General features: G+C 42.6%; 1 protein-coding gene across 4 annotated transcripts in view; it reads right to left on the bottom strand.

Moving 5' to 3' along the window:
* Positions 1-24,692, bottom strand: part of STK38 (serine/threonine kinase 38) — a 73,833-nt gene extending 49,141 nt beyond the window's left edge. The window contains exons 1-4 of one of the 4 annotated variants that reach the window (XM_063724671.1): positions 23,938-24,692; positions 16,828-16,960; positions 2,377-2,428; positions 1,125-1,247 (exon numbers count right to left, since the gene is read on the bottom strand). In XM_063724671.1, coding sequence (XP_063580741.1) covers positions 1,125-1,247; positions 2,377-2,428; positions 16,828-16,958 — 306 coding nt within the window. In that variant the 5' untranslated portion in view covers positions 16,959-16,960; positions 23,938-24,692. 4 annotated transcript variants of the gene reach the window in all.
* Positions 24,693-26,055: the final 1,363 nt, after the last annotated feature.

The following is a 26,055-nucleotide window of genomic DNA, read 5'->3' on the forward strand; positions in this document are numbered from 1 at the left end:
TGAATATTATTCACATTTCCCCGGGGTACCAGGTTTTCTGTTTTTGTTTTGTTTTGTTTTGTTTGAGATGGAGTCTTGCTCTGTCACCCAGGCTGGAGTGCAATGGTGCCATCTCGGCTCACTGCAACCTCTGCCTCCTGGGTTCAAGCAATTCTCCTGCCTCAGCCTCCTGAGTAGCTGGGATTACAGGCACGTGCCACCACACCCGGCTAATTTTTCTGTTTTTAGTAGAGACAGGGTTTCACCATGTTGGTCAGGCTGGTCTCGAACTCCTGACCTTGTGATCCGCCCGCCTTGGCCTCCCAAAGTGCTGAGATTACAGGAGTGAGCCACCACGCCTGGCCCCGGGGTACCAGGTTTTAATAATATACTGCTCCTTTTATACTTGCAATTATTGCGTCAGTAGGTCATCCACTTTGGGCATTTTTCATTAATAGGAATGACCTTGCATGGGCTCTTTCAAACTCTCCCCAACAGATTGCTCTTGTGCCCAAGAAGGATCGTTTCCAAGAATTGCGGGGACAAAGTCGCAAATGCTTTCAACTCTCTACCGCTACCTATATAACTCCTTTCTGTAAATTCTCCCTTCTAGGGTCATCTTTTTAGAGCCGTATCAATCTGGTGGGGAGAAATAAAGGGTGGAGATACACTATCAGTTTCCTTCTCGAGAGGCAGTGCAGTACTGGGAAAAGCAAGCGCTTTGAGTTCAGGAAATACGGCCCAACTTTTGGTCCCAGTACTCAATGGCTGTGTGATAACAGGAGACATTATATATACCTTTGGAGTCTTAATTTCATCATCTATAAAATGGGTTACTGTTCTGATTATGGGAAAAAAGCAGCCTATAAATAATAAATATTGATTTCCTTCTACCTTTCAACTCTCCCAAGTCAATATTTCAACACCAATACCATCTCTGGCAAAACAGAGAACAGAGATCTGGGACCATGGAGAAAAGAAAAAGAAAAAGCAGACACACAAAGCAATTAGGATGTGGGGCTGGCATGCCTGACTCATGTAATTCCATATATTTCAGTTATATCAACAATCATGACTTAATGGTATGTTAGAAGCTTTGAAGTTTTGCAATATTTTTGTACTTGACAAGTAGCCATGATTTTTACCTCACCAAATGCTCCTCTGCCTATTACTTTTAAGGACTCAAAATCTTCCAGTCCAAGTCTTGTTCTCTTCAAACGAAGAAACTCTGTTTCCTTCCGAGCATGTGCTGATCTCCGGAGTCGTTTCTAATATTTAAATAAGGAAGGGAGGAGAGGGGAAGGAACTGAAATTCTGAAACTCTGTAACAAGTCATGTTTGTGACGTACCCAGCTGGAAAACAGGTCCAAGTGGACTAAGGATAATCTTTTCACACATGAAAGCACCCCAGAAGGATCCTTAAGAGGTCACTTCTCCCTTTCCTGGCATTTAGACACAACATCCAAGCCACACTCAACAGATGGGTGCCTCCTCTGGGAACTCTGACTAACCTACTTCAGCAATCCACTATCCTAACATTTTTGGTGAAGGGAGGGATAAATAATCAACAATATTTTCCTTTATCCTGTTTAATATAAATTAAAAATGTGTTCTTATCTTTCCCTCTGGGTTAGTTACACATTGTATGCTCTAACTTTCTGCTATTTCTACAAGTATTGGGTATTTTTCACCACTGTCCTGGGTTCTGCAAGCCAATCCTATTTTTGAAGGCATTTCCACTGCCATTTCAGTTCCTTCCAGTCCCTTGTTAACTCTATTTTCTCCTACTATATCTGCGGGCACAGGGTGGAAGGGCTGATTTCAGATGGATATTTTGCCTTAATAAAGATTTCACGAACATGACACACCGGGGCCTGTCGGGGCATGGGGGGAAAGGGGAGGGAGAGCACTAGGACAAATACCTCATGCATGCGGAGCTTAAAACCTAGATGACAGGTTGATAGGTGCAGCAAACCACTATGGCACATATATACCTATGTAATAAACCTGCACGTCCAGCACATGTATGTATCCCAGAAAAAGTAAAATAAATAAATATTTCAAAAATTTGCCCTACTCCTATGGAGACTTTTCAGTGAATTCTATAAAAATGCTACAACTTGCTCTTTTAAATTTTAATTTGATTTCATCCCTTCTTTCTCTTGGAATTCTAAATCTAGTTTACTATAACTGCATCTAGAGAAGTCTTCCTCTCCTAGGTACTTAATAATTAATCTGTCCCTCTGCATTAACACCCAAATCCGGAAGCACACTACCCCTCAAGTTCCTCTGTTACTGAGCCAAAACCCTTCTCATGTGTACCAAGGCTAACAACTCGCTGGACAAGATACAACCTGCCATGCTGGGTTTTAAGAAGACATTGCGAATATTAATTACCTCCTCATCTTTTAGGCCTTCTTCTTCCATCACCTTTTCTAACTTCTTTTGTCTAAAACAAAAAAAGACATATGAAATCACATCTGAATGATAACTTTCTGAAAATTCTGTAACTTAATACTGTAATAGATTTTTAAAAATGACACAAACAGGTAAATCTCAAAATGTCTCATTAAAACAAAAAAAATTAAGTTACTAAGACAAGTAAAAAGATTTCCATCCTTTGTTAGGCCTACTTTTTTTTGGCGGGGGGAGGGGGGCAGGTTGCGAGGAGAGGAGACAAAGTTTTGTTCCGTCACCCGGGCTAGAATGCAGTGGGGCTAGAATGCAGTGGCGCAATCTCAGCTCACTGAAATCTCCACCTCACAGGCTCAAGCAATCCCACCTCAGCCTCCCAAGTAGCTAGGACTACAGGCGCGTGCCACCATACCTGGCTAATTTTTAAATTTTTTGTAGAAATGAGGTCTCGCTATATTGCCCAGGCTGGTCTCAAACTCCAGCCTGACCTTCCAAAGTGTTGCGATTACAGGTGTGAGCCACCATGCCCCGCCCTTAGGTCTACATTTTTTAAAAGACTGTCTAAGATGTTAATGCAACAAAGACTCTTGTTTCAAAAAAATGTCCTCTCTTGGTTTTGGGTGGGTTTTTTTTATTTTTTTTTTTCAGTTATTTCCTCCTTACCAAACCACAAAACAGCTGGTATTTGATAAACTCTTATATCATGCTGTTTCTTTCCTTCTCTCTGACTGAAGTCTACTTCCTTTATTTCTGCATCTTCCTCCTCCTCCCTGCCATGAGCAAAGGGTAACAAACAACAAAGTTAAAAGCAGAATTTGGAAATTTAAGGGGAAAAAGTGATCAAAAAGGTGACTGGCACCACTATCAAAACTCCATACATCAGGCTGGGTGTGGTGGCTCACGCCTGTGATCCCAGCACTTTGGGAGGTGAGGCAGACGGGTCACTTGAGGTCAGGAGTCCAAGACCAGCCTGGCCGACATGGTGAAACCCCATCTCTACTAAAAATATAAAAATTAGGCCAGGTGCAGTGGCTCACGCCTGTAACCCCAACACTTTGGGAGGCCGAGGCAGGTGGATCACTTGATGTCAGGAGTTCAAGACCAGACTGGCCAACATGGTGAAACCCGGTCTGTACTAAAAATGCAAAAATTAGCCAGGCATGGTGGCATGCCCCTGTAATCTCAGCTACTTGGGAGGCTGAGACAGGAGAATCACTTGAACCCGGGAAGTGGAGGCTGCAGTGAGCAGAGATCACACCACTGCACTCCAGCCTGGGTGACAGAGTGAGACCCTGTCTCAAAAAAAACCAAAAAGGCCGGGCGTGGTGGCTCACGCCTGTAATCCCAGCACTTTGGGAGGCTGAGGAGGGTGGATCATAAATAAGGTCAGGAGTTTGAGACCAGCCTGGCCAACATGGTAAAACCCCGTCTCTACTAAAAATACAAAAATCAGCTAGGCGTGGTGGCGAGTGCCTGTAGTCCCAGCTACTTGGGAGGCTGAAGCAGAAGAATTGCCTGAATCCGGGAGGCAGAGGTTGCAGTGAGTCAAGATCACACCACTGCATGCCAGCCTGGGTGACAGAGCAAGACTCCATCTCAAAAATATATATATATTTTTTATATGTATATACACATGTATACATATGTATATGCGTATATATACACACACGTATATATACACATATGTATACATATCTATATACATATATATACACACACATATATATACACACATATGTAATATATGTATATATATTAGTATACACACACACACGTATGTATATAAAAATTTCCCAGGCATAGTGACAGATGCCTGTAATTCCAGTTACTTGGGAGGGGCTGAGGCACAAGAATCACTTGAACCTGGGAGGCAGAGGTTGCAGTGAGGTGAGAGCACACCACTGCACTCCAGCTCAGATGTCGGAGTGAGACTCTGTCTCAAAGAAAAAAAAAAAACCTTCAGACATCAAACTTTTGGAATACTGAACTTTAGAAAGTACATGCAGTAATGTTTTTGATCTATAGTCTCATAAAACTAAAAGAAGCAAGTAAAACTTCCTTACAACCAATTCCACAGAACCTTCATTTATTCAGCACAATAAATGAAAGCACATGGGCTAGAATCTCTCCTCCACCACTCATCAGCATTCCAGATAAACAGGCAATACGTACAAACAGAGCAAAGAAGGATAAGACTGTACAGTATGCTGGCCGGGTGCGGTGGCTCACGCCTGTAATCCCAGCACTTTGGGAGGCTGAGGCAGGCAGATCACGAGGTCAGGAGATCGAGACCATCCTGGCTAACACGGAGAAACCCCATCTCTACTAAAAATACAAAAAAAAAAAAAAAAAAAAAAATTAGCTGTGCATAGTGGCGGGTGCCTGTAGTCCCAGCTACTCGGGAGGCTGAGGCAGGAGAATGTTGTGAACCCAGGAGGCGGAGTTTGCAGTGAGCCGAGATTGCGCCACTGCACTCTAGCCTGGGCAAAAGAGCGAGAATCCGTCTCAAAAAAAAAAAAAAAAAAGAGTGTATAGTATGCTGCAGAAATAGCATGTAGTCCATTGTGGCTGACGCACACAGCACTTCAAATGCCACACCAAGAAGGCTGGATCTCATTCTGTAGACAACTGAGTGCTAAAAGAGGCTTGTGTGCAAAGGAGTGATGTGATAAGATTTCTATTTTAGAATGGTAACCAGCAGTAATGAGGATCTGATGGACTGGCAGGGAAAGCAACTGAGAAAGATCAGAGGCTAGTTGAGAGTTATTGTAATGATTCAGATGTACAGTAAAGATCTGGAACTAGGGCAGGAAAACTAGAATGAAGTGAATAGAGCTATTGCAAATATGACCAACTGGCAATAGGAGTCAAGAGAAAAGGCTTAGAATTTCCTGTCTAGAGGGATATGATGCCACTAATCAAGACAGGAAACACAGAGAGAGGAACACAAACAGTTCTCCCAGTTCCCAGAATATTTTGGGATACATGTACATCTATGTGTGCACATGTATTGGAGAGGAAAGGCTGTACTCTTAGTAGTTTCAGGAGTGTAAATTAATTCCATTTCAAGTGGTTAGGTAGTTGAAGCAGAGAAGAATAAGAAAAGTCAAAGAATAACATGCTAGGCAAAAGCTCTAAGAACACAGCTGTGGTCAGCTCTTTTTGTGCCTTGAGTACTAAACACCATCATACGTCCTGACTATATGTTTTTGAATGACTACATCAGAATGGGCTACAAGTCCAATGCACTATCCACTGTGTCACAAAACTGGCTCCTTCTGATTATATTTTAAATCTAAATACAAACTAAGAGGTTTTCCACAGCTTTACTGAAGTGTAATTAAATTGGTTGCAGAATACCTGCCTGAGAGTGAAGTTAACTCCTTGAACACAGATTATTTCATTAGAGAAAGTACCCAGAAAAAAAAGCCTATCCATGATAACGATTAGGACCAGGTCCACAAAGACCTTGAGGACACCAAAAACAGCAAGGACAGCCTGAAATGAGACTTAAAAATGACATCCTCTGTGAGACGATATCAAAGGAATTACTGTTAACTTGGTTAGATTCATGGTGGCATTTGCATTATGCGAGAAAATGGCCATATTTTTGGAAATGCATACTTGAGAGTATGTAGGATTAAAATGACAGATGTTTGGAATTTACCTTAAAACACAATAGCAAGAAAAAACAAAATGGAATAGATGAAGAAAATGTACCAAAGCCCTAAAATTATTAAATGTGAGGGATGAATATATTGAAATGGGGTCACTCTATTATTCCAGCTATGTTTAAAATTGTTCATAATGAAAAAGAATAGCAGGACTCTCCACACAGGCATGTTCTCTGGTAGCAGTGCCAGGTTAACTAACACTCCAGCCTTTGGTGGAGCCACTCTTCCCTTCAATTCTAATGTTCAAAACCAGAACCCTGGTAGAGAGACCAAGCCACTTTCACACTTAGAGGCCATATCCAGCCTCACCCCAGTGATGGCTTCCATGTGTTCCATTTAGTTGCTTGTGTGTTCATTTCCTATATGAGAGAGTGGTAAGTCCTTCTGAAGGCAGGGACTATATCTGAATTCCCTATGTCCACTAAGAATAGTGCTTTGTACACAGCTACTTTCTAAATGTATGCTGCTAAATTTTAAAAAGTCAGAATGTATAGCAATGTGCAGACACATTCATGACTACTACTTACAATTAGCCCCCTTTTCTAATCTAATTTAGGGTCCCCTCTTGGCATAGCCTGATTTGGAGGTAGCAGGGATGAGAGAATAGGGCTATTCCACCCTAATTGAAAACAGATAGTATTTTGGTGAGACACTGAAAACCAGGAAAAACAGTGTATTTAACAGAAATAGGGCCAAGCATGGTGGCTCACACCTGTAATCCCAGCACTATGGGAGGTTGAGGCTGGCACACTGCCTGAGGCCAGGAGTTGGAGACCAGCCTGGCCAACATGGTGAAACCCCATCTCTACTAAAAATACAAAAATTAGCCGGGCGCGGTGGCATGTGCCTGTAATCCCAGCTACTCAGGAGGCTGAGGCAGGAAAATCTCTGGAACCTAGGAGGCAGAGGTTGCAGTGAGCTGAGATCGTGTCACTGCACTCCAGCCTGGGTGACAGAGCGAGATTCTGTCAGAAAGAAAAGAGAAGAGAAGAGGGGCGACAGAGCGAGATTCTGTCAGGAAGAGAAGAGGGGAGGGGAGGGGGAGGGGAAAGGGCTGTGATTATATCTCCATGATTAAAATTCAGAAAATGTCTAATAAATACTTTTTTTTTTTTTTTGAGACAAGAATCTTACTCTGTCACCCAGGCTGAAGTGCAGTGGTACTATCTCAGCTCACTGCAACCTCTGCCTCCCCCATACAAGTGATTCTCCTGCCTCAGCCTCCCGAATAGCTGGGATTACAGGTGCCCACCACCCCGCCCAGCTAATTTTTGTATTTTTAGTAGAGATGGGGTTTCACCATGTTGGCCAGTCTGGTATCGAACTCCTGACCTCAAGTGGTCCACCCACCTTGGCCTCTCAAAAAGTACAGGGATTACAGGCGTGAGCCACCACATCCGGTCTTTTACCTTTTTTTCTTTTCTTTTCTTTTCTTTTTTTTTTTTTTGGAGACAAGAGTCTAGCTCTGTCACCCAGGCTGGAGAGCAGGGCACGATCTCGGCTCACTGCAACCTCTGCTTCCTGGGTTCAGGTGATTCTTGTGCCTCAACCTCTCGAGTAGCTGGGATTACCGGCATATGCCACCATGTGTGGCTAATTTTTGTACTTTTAGTAGACACAGGGTTTCATCATGTTGCACAGGCTGGTCTTGAGCCCCTGACCTCAAGTGATCCACCCACCTCAGCCTCCCAAAGTGCTGGGATTACAGGTGTGAGCTCCTGTACCCAGCCAGAAATACCCTAAAATTAACACTACATAGATTCTTTAAAATCTCAACAAATTACTTCAATTCTACACTCTGGTTTGACTGATATCTGGTCAGTGAAGAACATCAGGAGGTCTGGACTTACTCATTCTTGAGGCTTAAATAAAACTGACACTGGATCACTAATAATAATCACGTATCTCTACTTAGTATTAGATAAGACCAAATGAGGAATTTCTCCAGTTATGAAAACATAGATGAGAAAATCTAAGAGGAGCTGCAGAACATAGAAATTCTCAGTAAAATGTATGAAAGACTTTGTTTGATTTGGGAAGAAAAAAGCTTACCATTATTATCTATTAAATTAGGTGTTTATGGTTTTAAAAGGAAATGCCGGTTTCTTCAGATGTAATTTCAAACTGCTATGAATTATCTAAAACATTGTTTTTTAATGAATAAGTAGACAACTGTCAATACCTACTAGGTACCTAGGATCACATACAGAGAGAATACAAAGAGAGCTGCTGCTCCTAGAGAAGGTCACAACCAAGGCTGCCATTGAAGGCAAAACACAGACTGAAGGAATAGAGCAGGTGCACTTGCCCTATTGAGTGCTTATGATCTAACAGTGGTATTAACAGGAGACCATCAGGTGGCATTCTGCAGCACTGTGTGATGGACACTAGATTCAGGGGGTTTAATTATTTTTAAACCAATCTGTAGAAGCTGCTATATTGTTTCTATGAAACTGCTCAAAGTTATCATATTTTATGTTTATACAGGAAACAATTCCCAAATGAATTTTATTCTTTCCTCTATCTCTGGGCTTTGGACACATATCCCCTTGCAGTAAGTCCTTTGTTTCAACTATAAACTAGTGTTCTCTATGATGGAACAGGGCAAGAGTTGCATAGCAATGCTAGGAATAACAGATATTTTAAAGGTACCTAGACAAGACACAAAATAAAAAAAAAATGAAAATTTGTATTACAACTTGGTCTCAAAATGTACTAGCCCAATACTTATTATTTCAAACCTCCATCATATATTATCTCTTCATTATCAATTGTCTCATATCATCAAAACTGTTTATTTATCAAGGTCCTGCAATGTGTCCCTCCAGAACATTAAAAAGGTTGCAAACTCAGGCCAGGCAATCGTGGCTCATGCCTGTAATCCCAACACTCTGGGAGGCTAAGGATGGCTTGAGCCCAGGAGTTTTGAGGCGGCAGTAAGCCATGATTACACCACTGCACTCCAGCCTGGGTGACACAGTGAGACCTTGTCTGCAAAAAAAAACAAAAAACAAAACAAACAAACAAAAACCTTGTTTCTCACACTCCAACTTAGTTTACTTCTGAGGTAACTCTTGTCAATCACTTTTTAAAAATTTTTCTAGGAACAATAAAGCCTGAAAGTCTTATTGAGCTGTATCAGTAAATCCAAAACCTACTAGCAGCTCATACAAAAAAGAGGGTACTAGCCGGGTGTGATGGCTCAAACCTGTAATCCCAGCACTTTGGGAGGCCAAGGCAGGTGGATCACTTGAGGTCAGGAACTCAAGACCAGCCTGGCCAACGTGGTGAAACCCCATCTATACTAAAAATACAAAAATTAGGCCAAGCACAGTAGCTCACAAACTCTGGGAAGCTGAGGCAGGCAGATCACCTCAGGTCAGGAATTCAAGACCAGATTGGCCAACATGGTGAAACCCCGCTTCTACTAAAAATACAAAAATTAGCCAGGCATGGTAGTCCATGTCTGCAATCTCAACTACATGGGAGGCTGAGGCAGGAGAATCACTTGAACCCGGGAGGCAGCGACTGCAGTGAGCCGAGATTATGCCATTGCACTCTAGCTTGGGCAAAAGAGCAAAACTCCGTCTCAAAAACAAAATGAAAATACAAAAATTAGCCCGACGTGGTGGCATGCTCCTGTAATCCCAGCTACTCAGGAGGCTGAGGCAGGAGAATTGCTTGAACCCAGGAGGTTGCAGTGAGCCAAGATGGTGCCACTGCCCTCCAGCCCGTGCAACAGAGTGAGACTCCATCTCAAAAAAAAAAAAAAAAAAAGAGGATACGCAACAAAAAAAGATCTACAAGGATATATTAATTCTGAAAGGCTCAAAGTACTAGTGCATTGTTGTTTTTCTTAAAGAGATAGTGTCTTGTTCAGTTGCCCGAGCTGGAGTGCAGTGGCACAATCATAGCTCACTGCAGCCTCAAACTCCTGAGCTCAAGAGATCCTCCCACCTCAGCCTTCTGAGTAGTTAGAACTACAGGTGCACACCACCACACGTGGCATACTGTTCTTTAATGAAAAATAATGGCAATTTGATAAACAACCAAAAACAAACATTCTAACCCTCTTAAATATCTAACATTCTCTTCTCACTGTCTTTTGATTAATTTGGTCTTTCAAAAAAAGCAAAACCACCAATGCTGCATTTTTAAAATTTTGTTTATTTTTATATAACCCTCTCTGCTTCTGGAACCACTGAAACTTTTAGAAGGCTTTTCTATCTTAAGAATCCAAAGAATGCAAAGCACTGCTGTCTGCTCATTTTGTGGCACAATCTTAGTGTTAATCACAATGTATCATTTGTTAATAATGTAAACAAAACCATACATCATCTTGTTCCTTCAGAATGTGATACATACCAATAATAAACCATAGCTAGGGCAGAACCAGTATGATAAAACCCAGAGGACTACTACTAAACAAGTGGCTAAATCAAAACTCATAACCATTTGCTTTATAATTACAACCCCAGTAGCAATGATTTCAAGAAGTGACTGTATTTGGAATAACTGTCTCTACAAGTTTCACCTGCCTAAAGATATTCTGAACAGATTTACATTTGAATTCCCCATGATCCTAACACGGGACACTGTGCAGACACTTGTTTACTTCAGTGAACAGCAGCTAGCCACCACCAAGCATAAAACAGCTGACTATTCCACACACAGAACTGCATATTTAAGGTCAAATTATATATCCCATGTAAATTATCACTTACACCCTCATGAAGAACAGGATTGCAAAGATCCTTATCAAAATATTAGCATATCACCCAGCAACATAAATGAGATGATAATACAATGTCATCAAGAGGGTTTTACCCCTGAAACGTAAAGTTAGTCTAACATTCAAAAATCAGTCCATGTAACTCACCGTATTAAAAGAATAAAGGAGAAAAGCAATATGACCGTTATGAAGATGCTGAAAAAGCATTTGAAAAAAATTCAACACCCACACAAAAAAATCAAAACAAATGACAAAAATAAAAAATAATAATAAAAAGAAAAAATTCAACACCTACTCATGATAAAAATTCTTAGCTTCTCAGCCAAATTGGAACATAGGCTGAGCGCAGTGGCTCACACTTGTAATCCCAAAACTTTGTGAGGCTGAAGCAGGAGGACTGCCTGAGGCCAGGAGTTCAAGATAAGCCTAGTCAACATAGTGATAGCCTGTCTCTACAAAAAGGTAAAAAAAAAATAGCCAGGTGTGGTGGCACATACCTATAGTCCCAGCTACTCAGAAAGCTGAGGTGGGAAAATCACCCGAGCCCAGGAGGTCAAGGCTGCAGTGAGCCATGATTGTGCCACCTCACTCCAACCTGGGTTAAAGAAAGACCCTGCCTCTAAAAAAACAATAAAAAAATTTTTTAACCCAAATTAGAACATAAGGAAACTGCCTCAACCTATAAAGGGCATCTTTAGTAAAACAGTGAGCACGTTAGCTCTTAAATCAAGAAGAAAACAAAGATATCCACTCCCACTACTTCTATTCAACATTTTACTGGAATTCCCAGCTAGTGCACTAAGGCAAGGGAAAAAAAAAAAAAAAAAAGTGAATAGATTGAAAAGGAAGTAAAACTGTCTCTACCTGAATATCACAAGATTGTTTACACAGAAAATCCTAAATATGCAAATTAAAAAAAATCTAGACTAATTAGAAAGTTACAGAATACAAGATCCATATACAAAATTCAGTTATATGTCTATATACTAGCAGCAAACAACTGGACAGTGAAATTCTAAATAGCATCCAGAAAACCCCCAAATATTAGAAATAGATTAACAAGACATGTAAGATGCACACACTGAAAATTACGAAAACACTGTTGAGAAAAACTAAAGAAGACCTTAAAAATGGAGACATGGGCCAGGTACAGTAGCTCATGCCTGTAATCCCGGCACTTTGGGAGGCCAAGGCGGGTGGATCACCTGAGGTCAGGAGTTCGAGACCAGCCTGCCCAACATGGCGAAATCCCGTCTCTATTAAAAATACAAAAAATTAGCCAGGGTGGTGGCAGGTGCCTGTAGCCCCAGCTACTTAGGAGGCTGGAGCAGGAGAATTGCTTGAACATGGGAGGCGGAGGTTGTAGTGACCCGAGATCACACCATTGCACTCCAGCCTGGGCAGCAATAGCAAAACTCCGTCTCAAACAAACAAACAAGCAAGCAAACAAACAACAAGAAAAACAGAGATCTGCAATGTCCATGTAACAGAAGACTCAATATTGTTAAGATGTCGATTCTCCACAAACTGATCTACAGAGTCAATATAATTCCAATAGTAATTCCAGGCCGGGTACAGTGGCTCATACCTGTAATCCCAAAACTTTGGGAGGCCAAGGCGGGTGGATCATGAAGTCAGGAGATTGAGACCATCCTGGCCAACGTGGTGAAACCCCATCTCTACTAAAAATACAATTAGCTGGGTGTGGTGGCGCGTGCCTGTAGTCCCAGCTGTTAGGGAGGCTGAGACAGGAGAATAGCTTGAACCCAGGAGGCAGAGGTTGCAGAGAGCCGAGATCACGCCACTGCACCCCAGCCTGGCGGCAGAGCAAGACTCTGTCTCAAAAAAAAAAAAAAGGCAACATAATTCCATTGGGCTTTTCTATAGAAATTAATAACTTGACTCTAAAATTTATAATAAAATGCAAAGAACACAGAATACTCAAAGCAATCTTAAAATAAAATGACCAAAGCTAGAGGACTTACACATTACCTGACTTCAAAACTTACTACAAAGCTACAGTAATCAAAACAGGGTGAGACTGGCTAAGGACAGACAAGGAGATCAATGGGACAGAAAAAGAAAGCCCAGAAATGAATTCACACCTATATGTCACTTGATTTTCAAGAAAAGTGCCAAAGCAGTCTCATGGGGGAAGATCTTTTCCACAAATGTTGCTAAAATAACTGATATCCGAAAGGATAAAAATCAATCTGAACTCCCCACCTCATATCATACACATCTATTAATTCAATATGGATCACAGAACTAAATGTAAAAACTAAATCTAAAGAACTTCCAAAATGGAACATAGGAGAAAATCCTTATGACTTGGGGATAAATAAAGGTTTCTGGCCAGGCACAGTAGCTAACGTAAGTCCAGCACTTTGGGAGGCTGAGGTGGGAGGACTGCTTGAGGACAGGAGTTCAAGACCAGCCTGGTCAACATAACAAGAACTTGACTCTAAAAAAAAAAATTGTTTTTTTAATTTTAATTTTAATTTTATTTTTTTTGAGACTGAGTTTCGCTCTTGTTGCCCAGGCTGGAGTGTAGTGGCGTGATCTCGGCTCACCGCAACCTCCGCCTCCCGGGTTCAAGCGATTCTCCTGCCTCAACCTCCCGAGCAGCTGAGATTACAGGCATGCGCCACCACCATGCCCAGCTAATTCTGTATTTTTAGTAGAGACGGTGTTTCTCCATGTTGGTCGGGCTGGTCTTGAACTCCTGACCTCAGGTGATCCGCCCACCTCGGCCTCCCAAAGTGCTGGGATTACAGGTGTGAGCCACCGCACCTGGCCCAAATTAGTTAATTTTTTTAAAAAGAAGAAAGGTTTTTTAGAAAGGTCACGGAATACAATAACCATTTTTTAAAAATGCCAAATTTTATTTCATCAATATTTAAAACCTCTGCTTGCCTAAAGATTTTGTCAACAAGATGAGCAGGAAAGCCACAGATTGGGAGATATTACTTACGAAACATACACATGACAAAGGTCCGATATGTAGGACAAACAAAGAACTCCTGCAACTCAATAATAAAGATAACTCAATTTTTTTAAATGCTCGAAAAATCTGAACAAACATTTCACAAAGGAAGATGCACAAATGGCCAAAAAGCACATAAAAATGTTCAACGTCATTAGTCATCAGGGAAATGCAAAATAAAAATCACAGTGAGATATCACTAAATATCCACCAAAGTAACTAAAACACTGACAACGCAAATGTTAGCAAAAATGTAACTGGAACTCTCATATATTAATAATATTTTGGAAAAAGGTCTAGCAGTTTCTTATAAAACTAAACATATAGCTATGTACATGATTCAGCAATTCCACTGAATCTCTCTAGATGTTTATCTGAGAACTGAAAACAAATATTCACAAGATTGGTACAAAAATGTTCATAGAAGTTTATTCAAAATAGCCAAAAACTGAAGAGAACCCAGGTGTTTATCAATAAGAGAATGGATAAACAAACTAAGATACAGTCAGAAGACAGAATAGTACCAACAATAAAAAGGAACAAATTATTGATGCATATAGCAACACAGAAGAACCTCAAAAACATGCTGGCCAAGTGTGGTGGCTCACACCTGTAATCCCAGCACTTTGGAGGCTAAGGTGGGAGGATCACTTGAACTCTGGAGTTCGAGACCAGCCTGGACAACAAAGTAAGACCCTGTCTCTACAGAAAATTTTAAAAATTAGCCAAGCATGGTGGCATGCACCTGTAGTCCCAGCTACTTGAGGCTGAGGCAGGAGGATCGCTTGAGCCTGGGAGGTCAAGGCTGCAGTAAGCTATGATCGTGCCACTGCACACCAGCCTGGGCAACAAACCAACACCCCATCTCAACAGAAAAAAAAATATGCTGAATGAAAGATGTCTTGCTCAAATGAGTACATACTACATGTTTCCATTTATGTGTTCCACTTGTATGAAATAGGCAAAACTATGATAGAAACAAAATCACAGCCGGGCGCGGTGGCTCACGCCTGTAATCCCAGCCGAAGCAGGTGGATCACGAGGTCAGGAGATCGAGACCATCCTGGCTAACACGGTGAAACCCCGTCTCTACTAAAAATACAAAAACAAAATCAGCCGGGCGTGATGGCAGGCGCCTGTAGTCCCAGCTACTCGGGAGGCTAAGGTGGGAGAATGGCCTGAACCCAGGAGGCGGAGCTTACAGTGAGCCGAGATCACGCCACTGCACTCCAGCCTGTGCAACAGAGTGAGACTCCATCTCAAAAAAAAGAAAAAAAGAAAAAAAAAATCACAACAGTGGTTGTCTTTGTCTAAGGCTGAAGAACCAAGAGGCATGAAAACTTTTTCTGGGAGAGGTAATGTTCTCTGTTTTGATAAAGGTTTAAGTTATACAAGTGTACGCATTTGTCAAAACTCATAAAATGGTACTCTTCAACTTGTGCAGTCCATTGTATATAAATTTTACACCCTTCCCCAAAAAGTATAAATACTGAACTCTAGTTAATGTTTATAAGCAGAAATATTCAGAAGTATACTGATGTCTACAACATACCTTGAAGTGAGGCAAAAAATTAAGATGGATTGGCCGGGCACAGTGGCTCACGCCTATAACCCCAGCACTTTGGGAGGCCAAGAGGTCAAGAGATCAAGACCATCCTGGCCAACACGGTGAAACCCTGTCTCTACTAAAAATACAAAAATTAGCTAGGCGTGGTGGCGCATGCCTGTAATCCCAGCTACTTGGGAGGCTGAGGCAGGAGAAGCACTTGAACCCAGGAGGCAGATGTTGCAGTGAGCCGAGACCACGCCATTGCACTCCAGCCTGGGTGACAGAACGAGACTCTGTCTCAAAAAAAAAAAAAAAAAAAAAAAAAAAAGGAAATTAAGATGGATTAATGACAGATACAAGAATGGATAGATGGATATGTAGTTAAACAAATACAATAAATAACCATTATAGACTCTAGATGATATATATGTATATATTCACTGTTTATTACAAGTTTTCTGTACTTCTGAATACTTTCATAGTAAAATATTGGGAAAAAAATTTTTTTAATTATGAGTTACAGCCAAGCACAGTGGCTCATGCCTGTAATCCCAGCACTATGGGAGGCTGAGGCAGATGGAATGCCTGAGGTCAGGAGTTCAAGACCAGCCTGGCCAACATGGTGAAACCCCATCTCTGCTAAAAATACAAAAATTAGCCAGGCATGGTGGCTCACACCTGTAGTCCCAGCTACTCAGGAGGCTGAGGCACGAGAATCGCTTGAACCCAGGAGGCAGAGGTTGCAGTGAGCTAAGATCATACCACTGCACTCCAGCCCAGGCAACAGAGTGAGATTCGATCTCAAAAAAAAAAATAAATAAATAAATTATGAGTTACTAAGTGGACAGTATACACCAGATCAGTAATAACAATAGCTGATACTACCACCATTAACTAAGTGACTACTATGTGTGAAACACTATGGTACATACTCACATATGTTATATCTAATCCCCAACACAATCCTGCAAGGCAAGTAGTATTATCCCCATTTGTCTGATGAGGGAACCAATTCACAGAAAGACTAAGGAACTTATTAGAGATTCATACAGCTATTCAACGAAACTGACAGGACTCTAAACCCAAGTCTGACTCCAAAAGGGCTGCTATTCCATTATACCACTCTGCCTTAACAATTAACTCCTCAGATTGGGCCCAATTTTTTTTTTTTTTTTTTTTTTTTTTTTAAGATACAGAGTGTCAGTGTTGCTCAGGCTGGCCTCAAATTCCTGGGCTAAAGCAATCCTCCCAACTCAACCTCCCAAGTACCATTTTTTTTCTTAGATTTCAATAGAAGTTTGTGTTATTGACTTGTAGGCATAAGTGGGTTAATGGCAGGGACTTTGAAAATCCCTTTCACTGTCATTCCATTATGATAAGTCTATAATAAGGCTGCTACTATTCTTGTCTCCTTTCAGCATTATAAGTGTTTTACAATACGAGAAAGGAATGCCACAACCATGACACAATTTTTTCAAACAAAACTCTTTACCTCATTTCTCGTTCTTCATGTTGAGCGATAAGGTTGCTATAAAAATTCTCCAGTGTCACTTTGGTCATTGTCACCCTTTCCTTTGTGTGGTTACTCATGGATGAGCAAGGTGTTGAGCCTGTCATTGCCATGGCTGCTAGAAACAAAGAAAAGAAGAGGTGTTAGATTTGGAGTTAGAATCCACCCATTGTGCACTCTCCTACCCTATTGGTAGGAATGTAAATTGGTACAAGTTTTCTGGAGGACAAACAGGTAATATGTAACAAAAGCCAGACAAAGAGAATACTTAGTGAAAATAAATATAAATTACTGTCCTATGACCCAGAAATCCCACCCCTAGGTATAAAGACTAGAGAAACCATCACACAGGCTTCTAAAGAGACATACACAGGATGTTCAGCACAGAGAGGATGTTCATCATGACTTAATTTGTGTTATGGGAAGTTGGAGGCACTTAAGTAAGAAAACAAAGAGCTGTGGCTGCATAGGAAATACCATGCAACAACCAGAAAACCAGAAGCAACTCTACCTGTACCTGTAAGTCACACAAATATATCTCTTTTTTTTTTCTTTTTGAGATGGAGTTTTGCTCTTGTTGCCCAGGGTGGAGTGCGACAGGATGATCTTGGCTCACCGCAACCTCCGCCTTCCAGGTTCAAGCGATTCTCCTGCCTCAGTTTCCCGAGTAGCTGGGATTACAGGCATGTGCCACCACGCCCGGCTAATTTTGTATTCTTAGTAGAGACGGGGCCACCTCGGCCTCCCAAAGTGCTGGGATTACAACTACGAGCCACCGCGCCCGGCCCACACAAATATATATATATTTATTTATTTATTTGTTTGTCTGTTTGTTTGTTTTTGAGGAGTCTTGCTCTGTCGCCCAGGCTGGAGTGCAGTGGCGCGACCTCTGCTCACTGCAACCTACTCCTCCCAGGTTCAGGCCATTCTCCTGCCTCAGCCTCCCGAGCAGCTGGGACTACAGGCGCTCACGAATACACCCGGCTAATTTTTTGTATTTTTAGTAGAGACGGGATTTCACCATGTTAACCAGGATGGTCTCAAACTCCTGACCTCATGATCCGCCCACCTCAGCCTCCCAAAGTGCTGGGATAACAGGCATGAGCCACCGTGCCCGGCCCACAAATATATCTTTAAAACATATTAGTGCAAGTGCATATTGCATTTTTAAACAGAGAACAAGATCACAATACCATACAGGTAAATTAAGAATATATAGTAAACCACACGCCTGTAATCCCGGCTTCCTGGGAGGCCAAGACAGAGGTCTGCTTGAGTCCCCAAGTTTAAGACTAGCCTGGACAACATAGTGAGACCTAAAAAAAAATATATACAGTACGCATATAGGACAATTCTTTGCCATCTAAAAATCTACCTTAAAGAAATCAAAGACCCATAAAAATTCATCACAAGGAGGTGCAATGCAGCACTGTAATCACAAAGGGAAATTAGGGATAACTTGAATATACACAATAGAACTAATTCAGTATGAAAAAGCCCTTCAATAAAATAATGTGCAGACAATTAAAATATGTCCAAATAGTTAATGTCAGAGGAAATGTTTCCACTCTAAGTCAACAGAACATATTACAAAGCAGAATGTATATCACGATCTCAATTTTATGTGTTTACTGCATATGCACATAATTATTAGAAATATGTCATCAAAATGTTATTAGTGGCTTACAGGTAGGTAGTGGGAATAGAAAATTTTATTCTTGCTTGTGCTTTTTCCATGTTTTTCTTTTTTTTTCTTTTTTTTTTTGAGATGGGGTCTCACTCTGTTGCCCAGGCTGGAGTACAATGATTCAATCTCAGCTCACTGGAACCTCTGCCTCCCAGGTTCAAGCGATTCTCGTGTCTCAGCCTCCCAAGTAGCTGACAGGCGCCAGCCACCGCGCCCAGCTAATTTTTTTTTGTATTTTCAGTAGAGACAGGGTTTCACCACACTGGTCAGGCTGGTCTCAAACTCTTGACCTCAAGTGATCCACCCAACTTGGCCTTCCAAAGTGCTGGGATTGCAGGCGTGAGCCACTGCACCCAGCCCATGTTTTTCTATATTTTCTTCCATAAGCATACACTGTTACCAATAACTTTTTAAGTTTATCCACAGTTAAAAGAAAAATCTATGATTAAAAATGGTAATCTACTGATACATACATGCTCTGACACAGCCTTAAGGTATCTGATAAATGTTTGCCGTTTATTTGAATTTACAAGTTAAAATATTTTAAGTCTTAAAATAAAGGGAACAATATGACAAAAAACCTGAATCACAATTCTAGTGGCAGAAGCAGCAATACCTTAAAAACAAGAGATCTTAATTTCCTCATTTTACACAAGAAAAAAACACCACCAATGGGTTTAGATAAGTTATAGAATATTTTTTTCCTGAATTTAAAATATTGTTTTCAACCAGGAGTGTGGCGCACACCAGTAGTCCCAGCTACTCTAGAGGCTGAGGCAGAATTGCTTGAACCGGGAGGCAGAGGTTGCAGTGAGCCGAGATAGCGCCACTGCACTCCAGAATGGGCTACACAGCGAGACTCAGTCTCAAAAATAAATAATAAAATAAAATCAGCTGAGCACGGTGGCTCACGCCTGTAATCCCAGCACTTTGGGAGGCCAAGGCAGGCGAATCACCTGAGGTCAGGAGTTGGGAAACTAGCTTGACCAACACAGTGAAACCCCATCTCTACTAAAAATACAAAAATTAGCTGGGCGTGGTGGCAGGCGCCTGTAATCCCAGCTACTCCGGAGGCTGAGGCAGGAGAATCGCTTGAACCTGGGAGGCAGAGGTTGCAGTGAGCCGAGATCACACCACTGCACTCCACCTGGGCGAAAGAGCAAGACTCCGTCTCAAAAAAATAAATAAAATAAAATCTCGTTTTCCTCCAGATATTTCAGCTAACCTATATTATCACACTTGGCCAAATCGTTCACTAACACTGACTTGCTCCAGCATCAGCAATAGTGCTCAATTTTTTTTTTTTTTTTTTTTTTTTGAGACGAAGTCTCACTCTGTCGCCCAGGCTGGAGTGCAGTGGCGCGACCTTGGCTCACTGCAAGCTCCGCCTCCCAGGTTCATGCCATTCTCCTGCCTCAGCCTCCCGAGTAGCTGGGACTACAGGCGCCCGCCACCAAGCCCGGCTAATTTTTTCTATTTTTTAGTAGAGACAGGGTTTCACCATGTTAGCCAGGCTGGTCTCTATCTCCTGACCTCATGATCCGCCCATCTCAGCCTCCCAAAGTGCTGGGATTACAGGCGTGAGCCGCCATGCCCGGCCAATAGTGCTCAATATTTTATTCTTACCATTCCTGCCTCTCACATGATCTACTTCTCTGTCTCTTCATCCCAATATAAAGCTGAGTAAAAATTAGAAGAGGCTGAACACTGTGGTTCATGCCTGTAATCCCATCAGTTTGGGAGGGTGAGGTAGAGAGATCATTTGAGCCCAGGAGTTCACAAGTCCAGGAGTTCAAGACCAGCCTGGGCAACATAGCAAGACCCTGTCTCTACTACCCCCCACAGCTGCAGCAAAAAAGAATCATGAGAGACGAACAGCCATTTTTCTTTTAGAGATGGAGTCTCGCTCTGTCGCCCAGGCTGGAGTGCAGTGGCACAGTCTCGGCACACTGCAACCTCTGCCTCCTGGGTTCAAGCGATTCTCCTGCCTCAGCCTCCCAAGTAGTTGGGACTACAGGGACATGCCATCACCCCCAGCTAATTTTTAGTACAGACGGGGTTTTGCTATGTTGGCCAGGCTGGTCTTGAACTCCTAACCTCAGATGATCCGACTGCCTGGGCCTCCCAAAGTGCTGGGATTACAGGCATGAGCCACCGCACCCGGCCAAGGACCATTTTCAAAGATAGTGCATTTTAAGAAAAGTTTTATGGTTTTCCCCCTTAATATTTAGTAGCTTTTTAAATTGTTTTGTGGATTACACTAAGGCTTATAAAACACTTGTTCAAAAAAGCCTTAAAATTATTTAAAAAGCAATTATTTAAAAAGATACTCAGACAAAAATCACATAAATAATTCCTTCAGAGCAGAGATTCAAAACTAAGGCTCTACTTGAGAGTCAAACATTTTGATTCATCATGTGCCAAAAAGATCAGTAAAAACAAATTTAAGACACTGCATTAAGAGCTACCTTACTATAAAATATCACATTATTTTTTATGGGGAAGTTTCAACTAATACCAAAGCAAACTCAAATGTTTTAGAGTATCACTAAAGGAATTAAAAAAAAAAACAAAAAAAAAAAACCTCTGTTTGGTTTGTGCAGCTTGGGTGTGGTTCCTTATTTGTCAGCCTGTACCCCCCTCCACCCACAATGAAAACCACATGCACTCTAAGTGTGTTTGGTGAAGAAATTTAAAAACCAGATCTAAAAACATGTCAAAAGCAAGTGAGAGTTTTGTACTTCCTTGTCTGAAAATTTCTGAAGAAACTGCATATATGTAGTTACATTTTAATAACTGAAATTACTTCAACATAAAAATGTAACAATTTCCCAGGGCACTGGTGCACCCCTGTAATCCCAGCACTTTGGGAGGGAGAGGTAGGAGATTGCTTGAAACCAGCCTGTGCAACACGGCAAAACCCCCGTCGCTAAAAAAAATACAAAAAATTGGCCAGGTGTGGTAGCGCACACCTGTAGTCCCAGCTCTCAGGAGGCTGAGGTGGGAGGATTGCTTGAGCTGGAAAGGCAGAGGTTTCAGTGAGTTCGGCTTGTGCCACTGCACACCAGCCTGGGACAGAGCAAGACCCTGTCTTAAAAACAACAACAACAACAAACAAAACACAACAATCTGCTAGTATTTAACCCTAAGGCAAACAGTGCCTTCCATATAACAGGCAGTTAACAAATGTAAGTTGAGCAAGTTAATGATTTTTAGTTGTCAACAAAGCTAAAGAATAAAGATGGCCGGACACGGTGGCTCATGCCTGCAATCCCAGCACTTTGGGAGGCCGAGGCAGGTGGATTACCTGAAGTCAGGAATTGGAGACTAGCTTGGCCAACATGGTGAAAGCCCGTCTGTACTAAAAATACAAAAAAAATTATCCAGGCGTGGTGGTGGGCACCTGTAATCCCAGCTACTTGGGAGGCTGAGGCAGGAGACTCGCTTGAACCCTGGAGGCACAGGTTGCAGTGAGCCAAGATCACACCACTGCACTCTAGCCTGGGTGACAGAGTGAGATTCCGTCTCAAAAAAAAAAGAATAAAGACTACATTTACACTGATGGATATATCAAAAATGTTTTGACTAATTTAAGTAGCTGGCTGGCATTACTACCTAAACTTTTAAAAAGATCAAAAGGACATTAAATGAACTCAAAGATGCTCACATATTAGACCAACAAATTCTTAAGCAGAGTGTTTTTCAACTTTTAGAGTTTCTAATATAAAGATTGCACTCTCTTTCCCTTTGACCTTTCTTTAAACCCTCCTCCACTTCCTCTATTGCAATATAAAAAATTTAGCCTAGTTCTAATATCCTCTAATCAAAAGATGTAATTAATATTGCCCTATAGCAATTCATAGGTTTACTGGGTCAACCAACTTTTCTTAAGACAGGACTATCCATCAGGTTTTCCACAATTCAAGCCTTCCTGCCCTGACTAGAAGCCATTGGAGGCCTTTGCCCTATTTGTTTCATTCTTCAACTCTGAAGAATTAGGAAATAATAGGTGGCTGAGGAATTCTTCAAAGTTTTAAAAAATTAAAAAAAGGAATTGATCCTCATAAAAGTCAGGTGTAAGGCCTGTAAACTCAAAAGGAAGTCAAATGAAAACCATTATGTGACTCAATCTATATGGTTATGCCTGGCTAACTGATTGACTTTACAATGGTACTCTGTGATCACAATAAATAACCCTCTCTCAACAATATGGACTTTATTTCTTTGCGACTGACAATCCATTATCTTTCACTTGGACGACTCAACATTGGAGCTAAGATTATTGCTTAAGTCGCACGTCTAATCTCTCCCACTGAACTGTAAATCCTACTGAACTGTAATCTCTACCTACACTAGAAAGCAAGCACCATGTCTTATACTTGTTTTAATATTCTTCCCGCATTTCATGCACAGTGCTATGCACTTAGCACCTTAAGAAAGATTAACTAGGAAATATACTCATTTTTGATGTTCATTCCTAGGAGTTTATGTGTGATGGGGGATAGGGCTGGGACATGAAATTGTTTGCCATAACGTTCTCTCCTCTTAGGAGGAAGCTGGTGTCTAACGTTTAGGGTGGGGAGGAGAGCCTGTTATCGTGGTGGTGGTTGTTTTATGTTTAGGGAAACCAAATATACTGCCTGGCTAATTCAGAGGCAGGGTGAGCTCAAAGGGTGGAGACACTCAGGGTCTACTTCACTCCAACCCTCCTCGGTGCATTTCAAACAGAACAAGTTTCTCTCCGAGTCTTTTAGTCGTTTCAAAATGAACTGAGAGATCTGGTCTCTCTGCCCGCTGTTCTGCCCGCTTTCTGACACAGACTTTCCTCTAAGCCCTTATCGACTTTTTCCTCTGGCTGTTGCTTTTCCACTCTCTTCTTAAGAATTTTCCCTGCCTTTTCCTGTGATTTTAAGCTTATCTGAAGCCCCGTATCCTAAGACTAACGGAGAAAGGAGCCGACTCAAAGATACCACACCCCAAGGGGGGCTTTCGACATCTCTGCCTCAGACCACAGTTCACAGACCCCAGAAGAAGGAAAAGGAGATAAAAACTGGTGATGTCCGAGTTCCTTGAGGGACTGACTGGTGGCAGGGAGCAGACAAAGGTGGCAACATGGAAAAGAGAGCCTGGCTCCCGCTCCAACCGCAAAAAGAGAAAGAGAAAGGATGGGGTGGAAAGGCTGGGACTGGAAAAATGTGGAGAGGGCCAACAAGGGGCATCTGGAGACGGGGAAAGAAGGGGGTTAAGGAGAGGGGCGGAGAGAGGCCAAGAGGCTGAGAGGTTAGGGCTTGAAAGAGGGCGCCGGCGAGAAGGAGAAAGCCCAAGAAGGAGTCGGAGGTTGGGGAAGGAGGAGATAAAGGAACAACCCTGGGATGGAGTGAAGACGGCGGCAGCAAGCAACTCACCAGAGCCCCGGGAGAGGCAGGGCTGGGGACGGCGGAGAGCCGCAGACGCCCCTTCGGCCAGTAGTCTCGACGTGAAGGCTGGCGAAGCCCCGGCGGCGGCAGCCAACGAGCCAAAGACGGGAGGGGACGCGTGAGGGACTCTGAGACAGGGGGCGACAGGCGGTTACGGGTGAGGACAACAGGAAGCGTTCCAACCGCCGGAAAAGACGGGAGCGCTAAGCGGCCAAGGCGGTCCGGTACCCCGCCGCGGAGACGGGCTGGCGCGGCACCCCCAGGACCGAAACTACGCATGCGCGACTTCCCGGTGCGGCCGGGATTGCGGAACTGCGCGTGCGTGGCCCCGCCCGGCCCCTCCCTTCACCCCCTGCCTGGGGCTGGCTGGACCTGGGTGAGGCCAGATGTGTGAGTGTGGGGTGGTCTCGAAGTAGGCTGGGCTGAGGGGGAAGTTCCCTTGTTTTCTTTTGTTTTACTTTTTACTTCGAAATAATTATGGACTCACAAGAAGTTGCAAAATTAATGCATACAGGTTCCCTATACCATCACCCACCCAGCTTACCTCAACATTTTTCTTAAGATACAACATTCTCAAAGCCAGGAAATTGACATTCGCACAATACAATTAACTAAACCAATACAATTAACTTCATTACAGACCATACTCGGATTTAACCTGTTTGATATGCAGTCATGTGCGTGTGTGTGAGTGTGTGTGTAGTTCTATGAAATGTTACCACCTGTATAGTTCCCACCCATCCCCCTACCCCGCCTTTGGGCACTTCTCGTTTCTTGAGAATGGAGCACAACGCCCTCAACTACAAAGTGTCAGGCTCCTGGAAACTAAGATGAATGAGACATGGTCCCTGACTGCCTGCAAAGGGGCCATCTAGGGAGAGAAGGAAGCATGTGCTGCGAGTCATTCATTCATTTCATCTTCAAAGCCCAGTTTCCTTTTGTCTAGCCTCTTACAAAAATCACTTCTCGCCAGGCGCGGTGGCTCGTGCCTGTAATTCCAGCACTTTGGGAGGTCCAGGTGGGAGGATCGCTTGAGCCTAGGAGTTTGAGACCAATCTGGGCAACATAAGAAGACTCCACCTCTAAAAAATTTTTTAATTGGCCGGCATGGTGGCACGTGCCTGTGGTCCCACCTACTGCAGAGGCTGAAGCAGGAGGGTTGATTGAGCCCAGAAGTTCAGGGCTGCTATGAGCCATGATCATGACACTGCACCCCAGCCTGGGCAACGGAGGGAGACCCTGTCTCAATCAATCACTACATACATATCAATCAATCACTTCGCCTTTCATTCTCTCTGCCCAGAGGCCCTTCTCCCCAAATGCCTGTTGTCAAAGTCCTACCCATCCTTAAGCTTTTAATAACAGTCCAAGATGTTTGCATAATGCTTTACAGTTTACAAACAACTTTCACTTATTTAATCTCACTTGGTCCTCACTTTGGCAGTGACACATGAGGTTTTGCAGATAAAGTAATTGACACTCAGAGAAGCTAAGTAACTTGTCTGAATTCCCACGGCTAGTAAGCCAAGTAGCCAAGAGGGGAACCCCATTTTCTGTCTGCAAATCCAATGTTCTTTCTCCTCTTCCCTTTCCTTCCTCCAAAGCCCAGCTCAAACCTTATCTTCCTCCTGGAACTTTCCCAGTTTCAGAAGAGGAATTTCACTCTCTCTTCTCTTATATATATGTTTTTTTTTTGGGGGGGGGGGTGGTTTTTGTTTTGTTTTGTTTTGAGACAGAGTCTCGCTCTGTCGCTAGGCTGGAGTGTAGTGGCACGATCTCGGCTCACTGCAACCTCCACCTCCCGGGCTCAAGCGATTCTCCTGCCTCAGCCTCCTGAGTAGCTGGGACTACAGGACTACAGTCACGTGCCACCATGCCCAGCTAATATTCTTCTTCTTCTTTTTTTTTTTTTTTTTTTTTTTTCTGAGACGGAGTCTTGCTCTGTTGCCCAGGCTGGAGTGCAGTGGCACGATCTCGGCTCACTGCAAGCTCCGCCTCCCGGATTCACACCATTCTCCTGCCTCAGCCTCCCGAGTAGCTGGGACTACAGGCGCCCGCCACCAAGCCCGGCTAATTTTTTGTATTTTTAGTAGAGACGGGATTTTA

The sequence above is a fragment of the Pongo abelii genome, chromosome 5 (assembly GCF_028885655.2).
Source record: "Pongo abelii isolate AG06213 chromosome 5, NHGRI_mPonAbe1-v2.0_pri, whole genome shotgun sequence".
Classification (NCBI taxonomy): Eukaryota; Metazoa; Chordata; class Mammalia; order Primates; family Hominidae; genus Pongo; species Pongo abelii.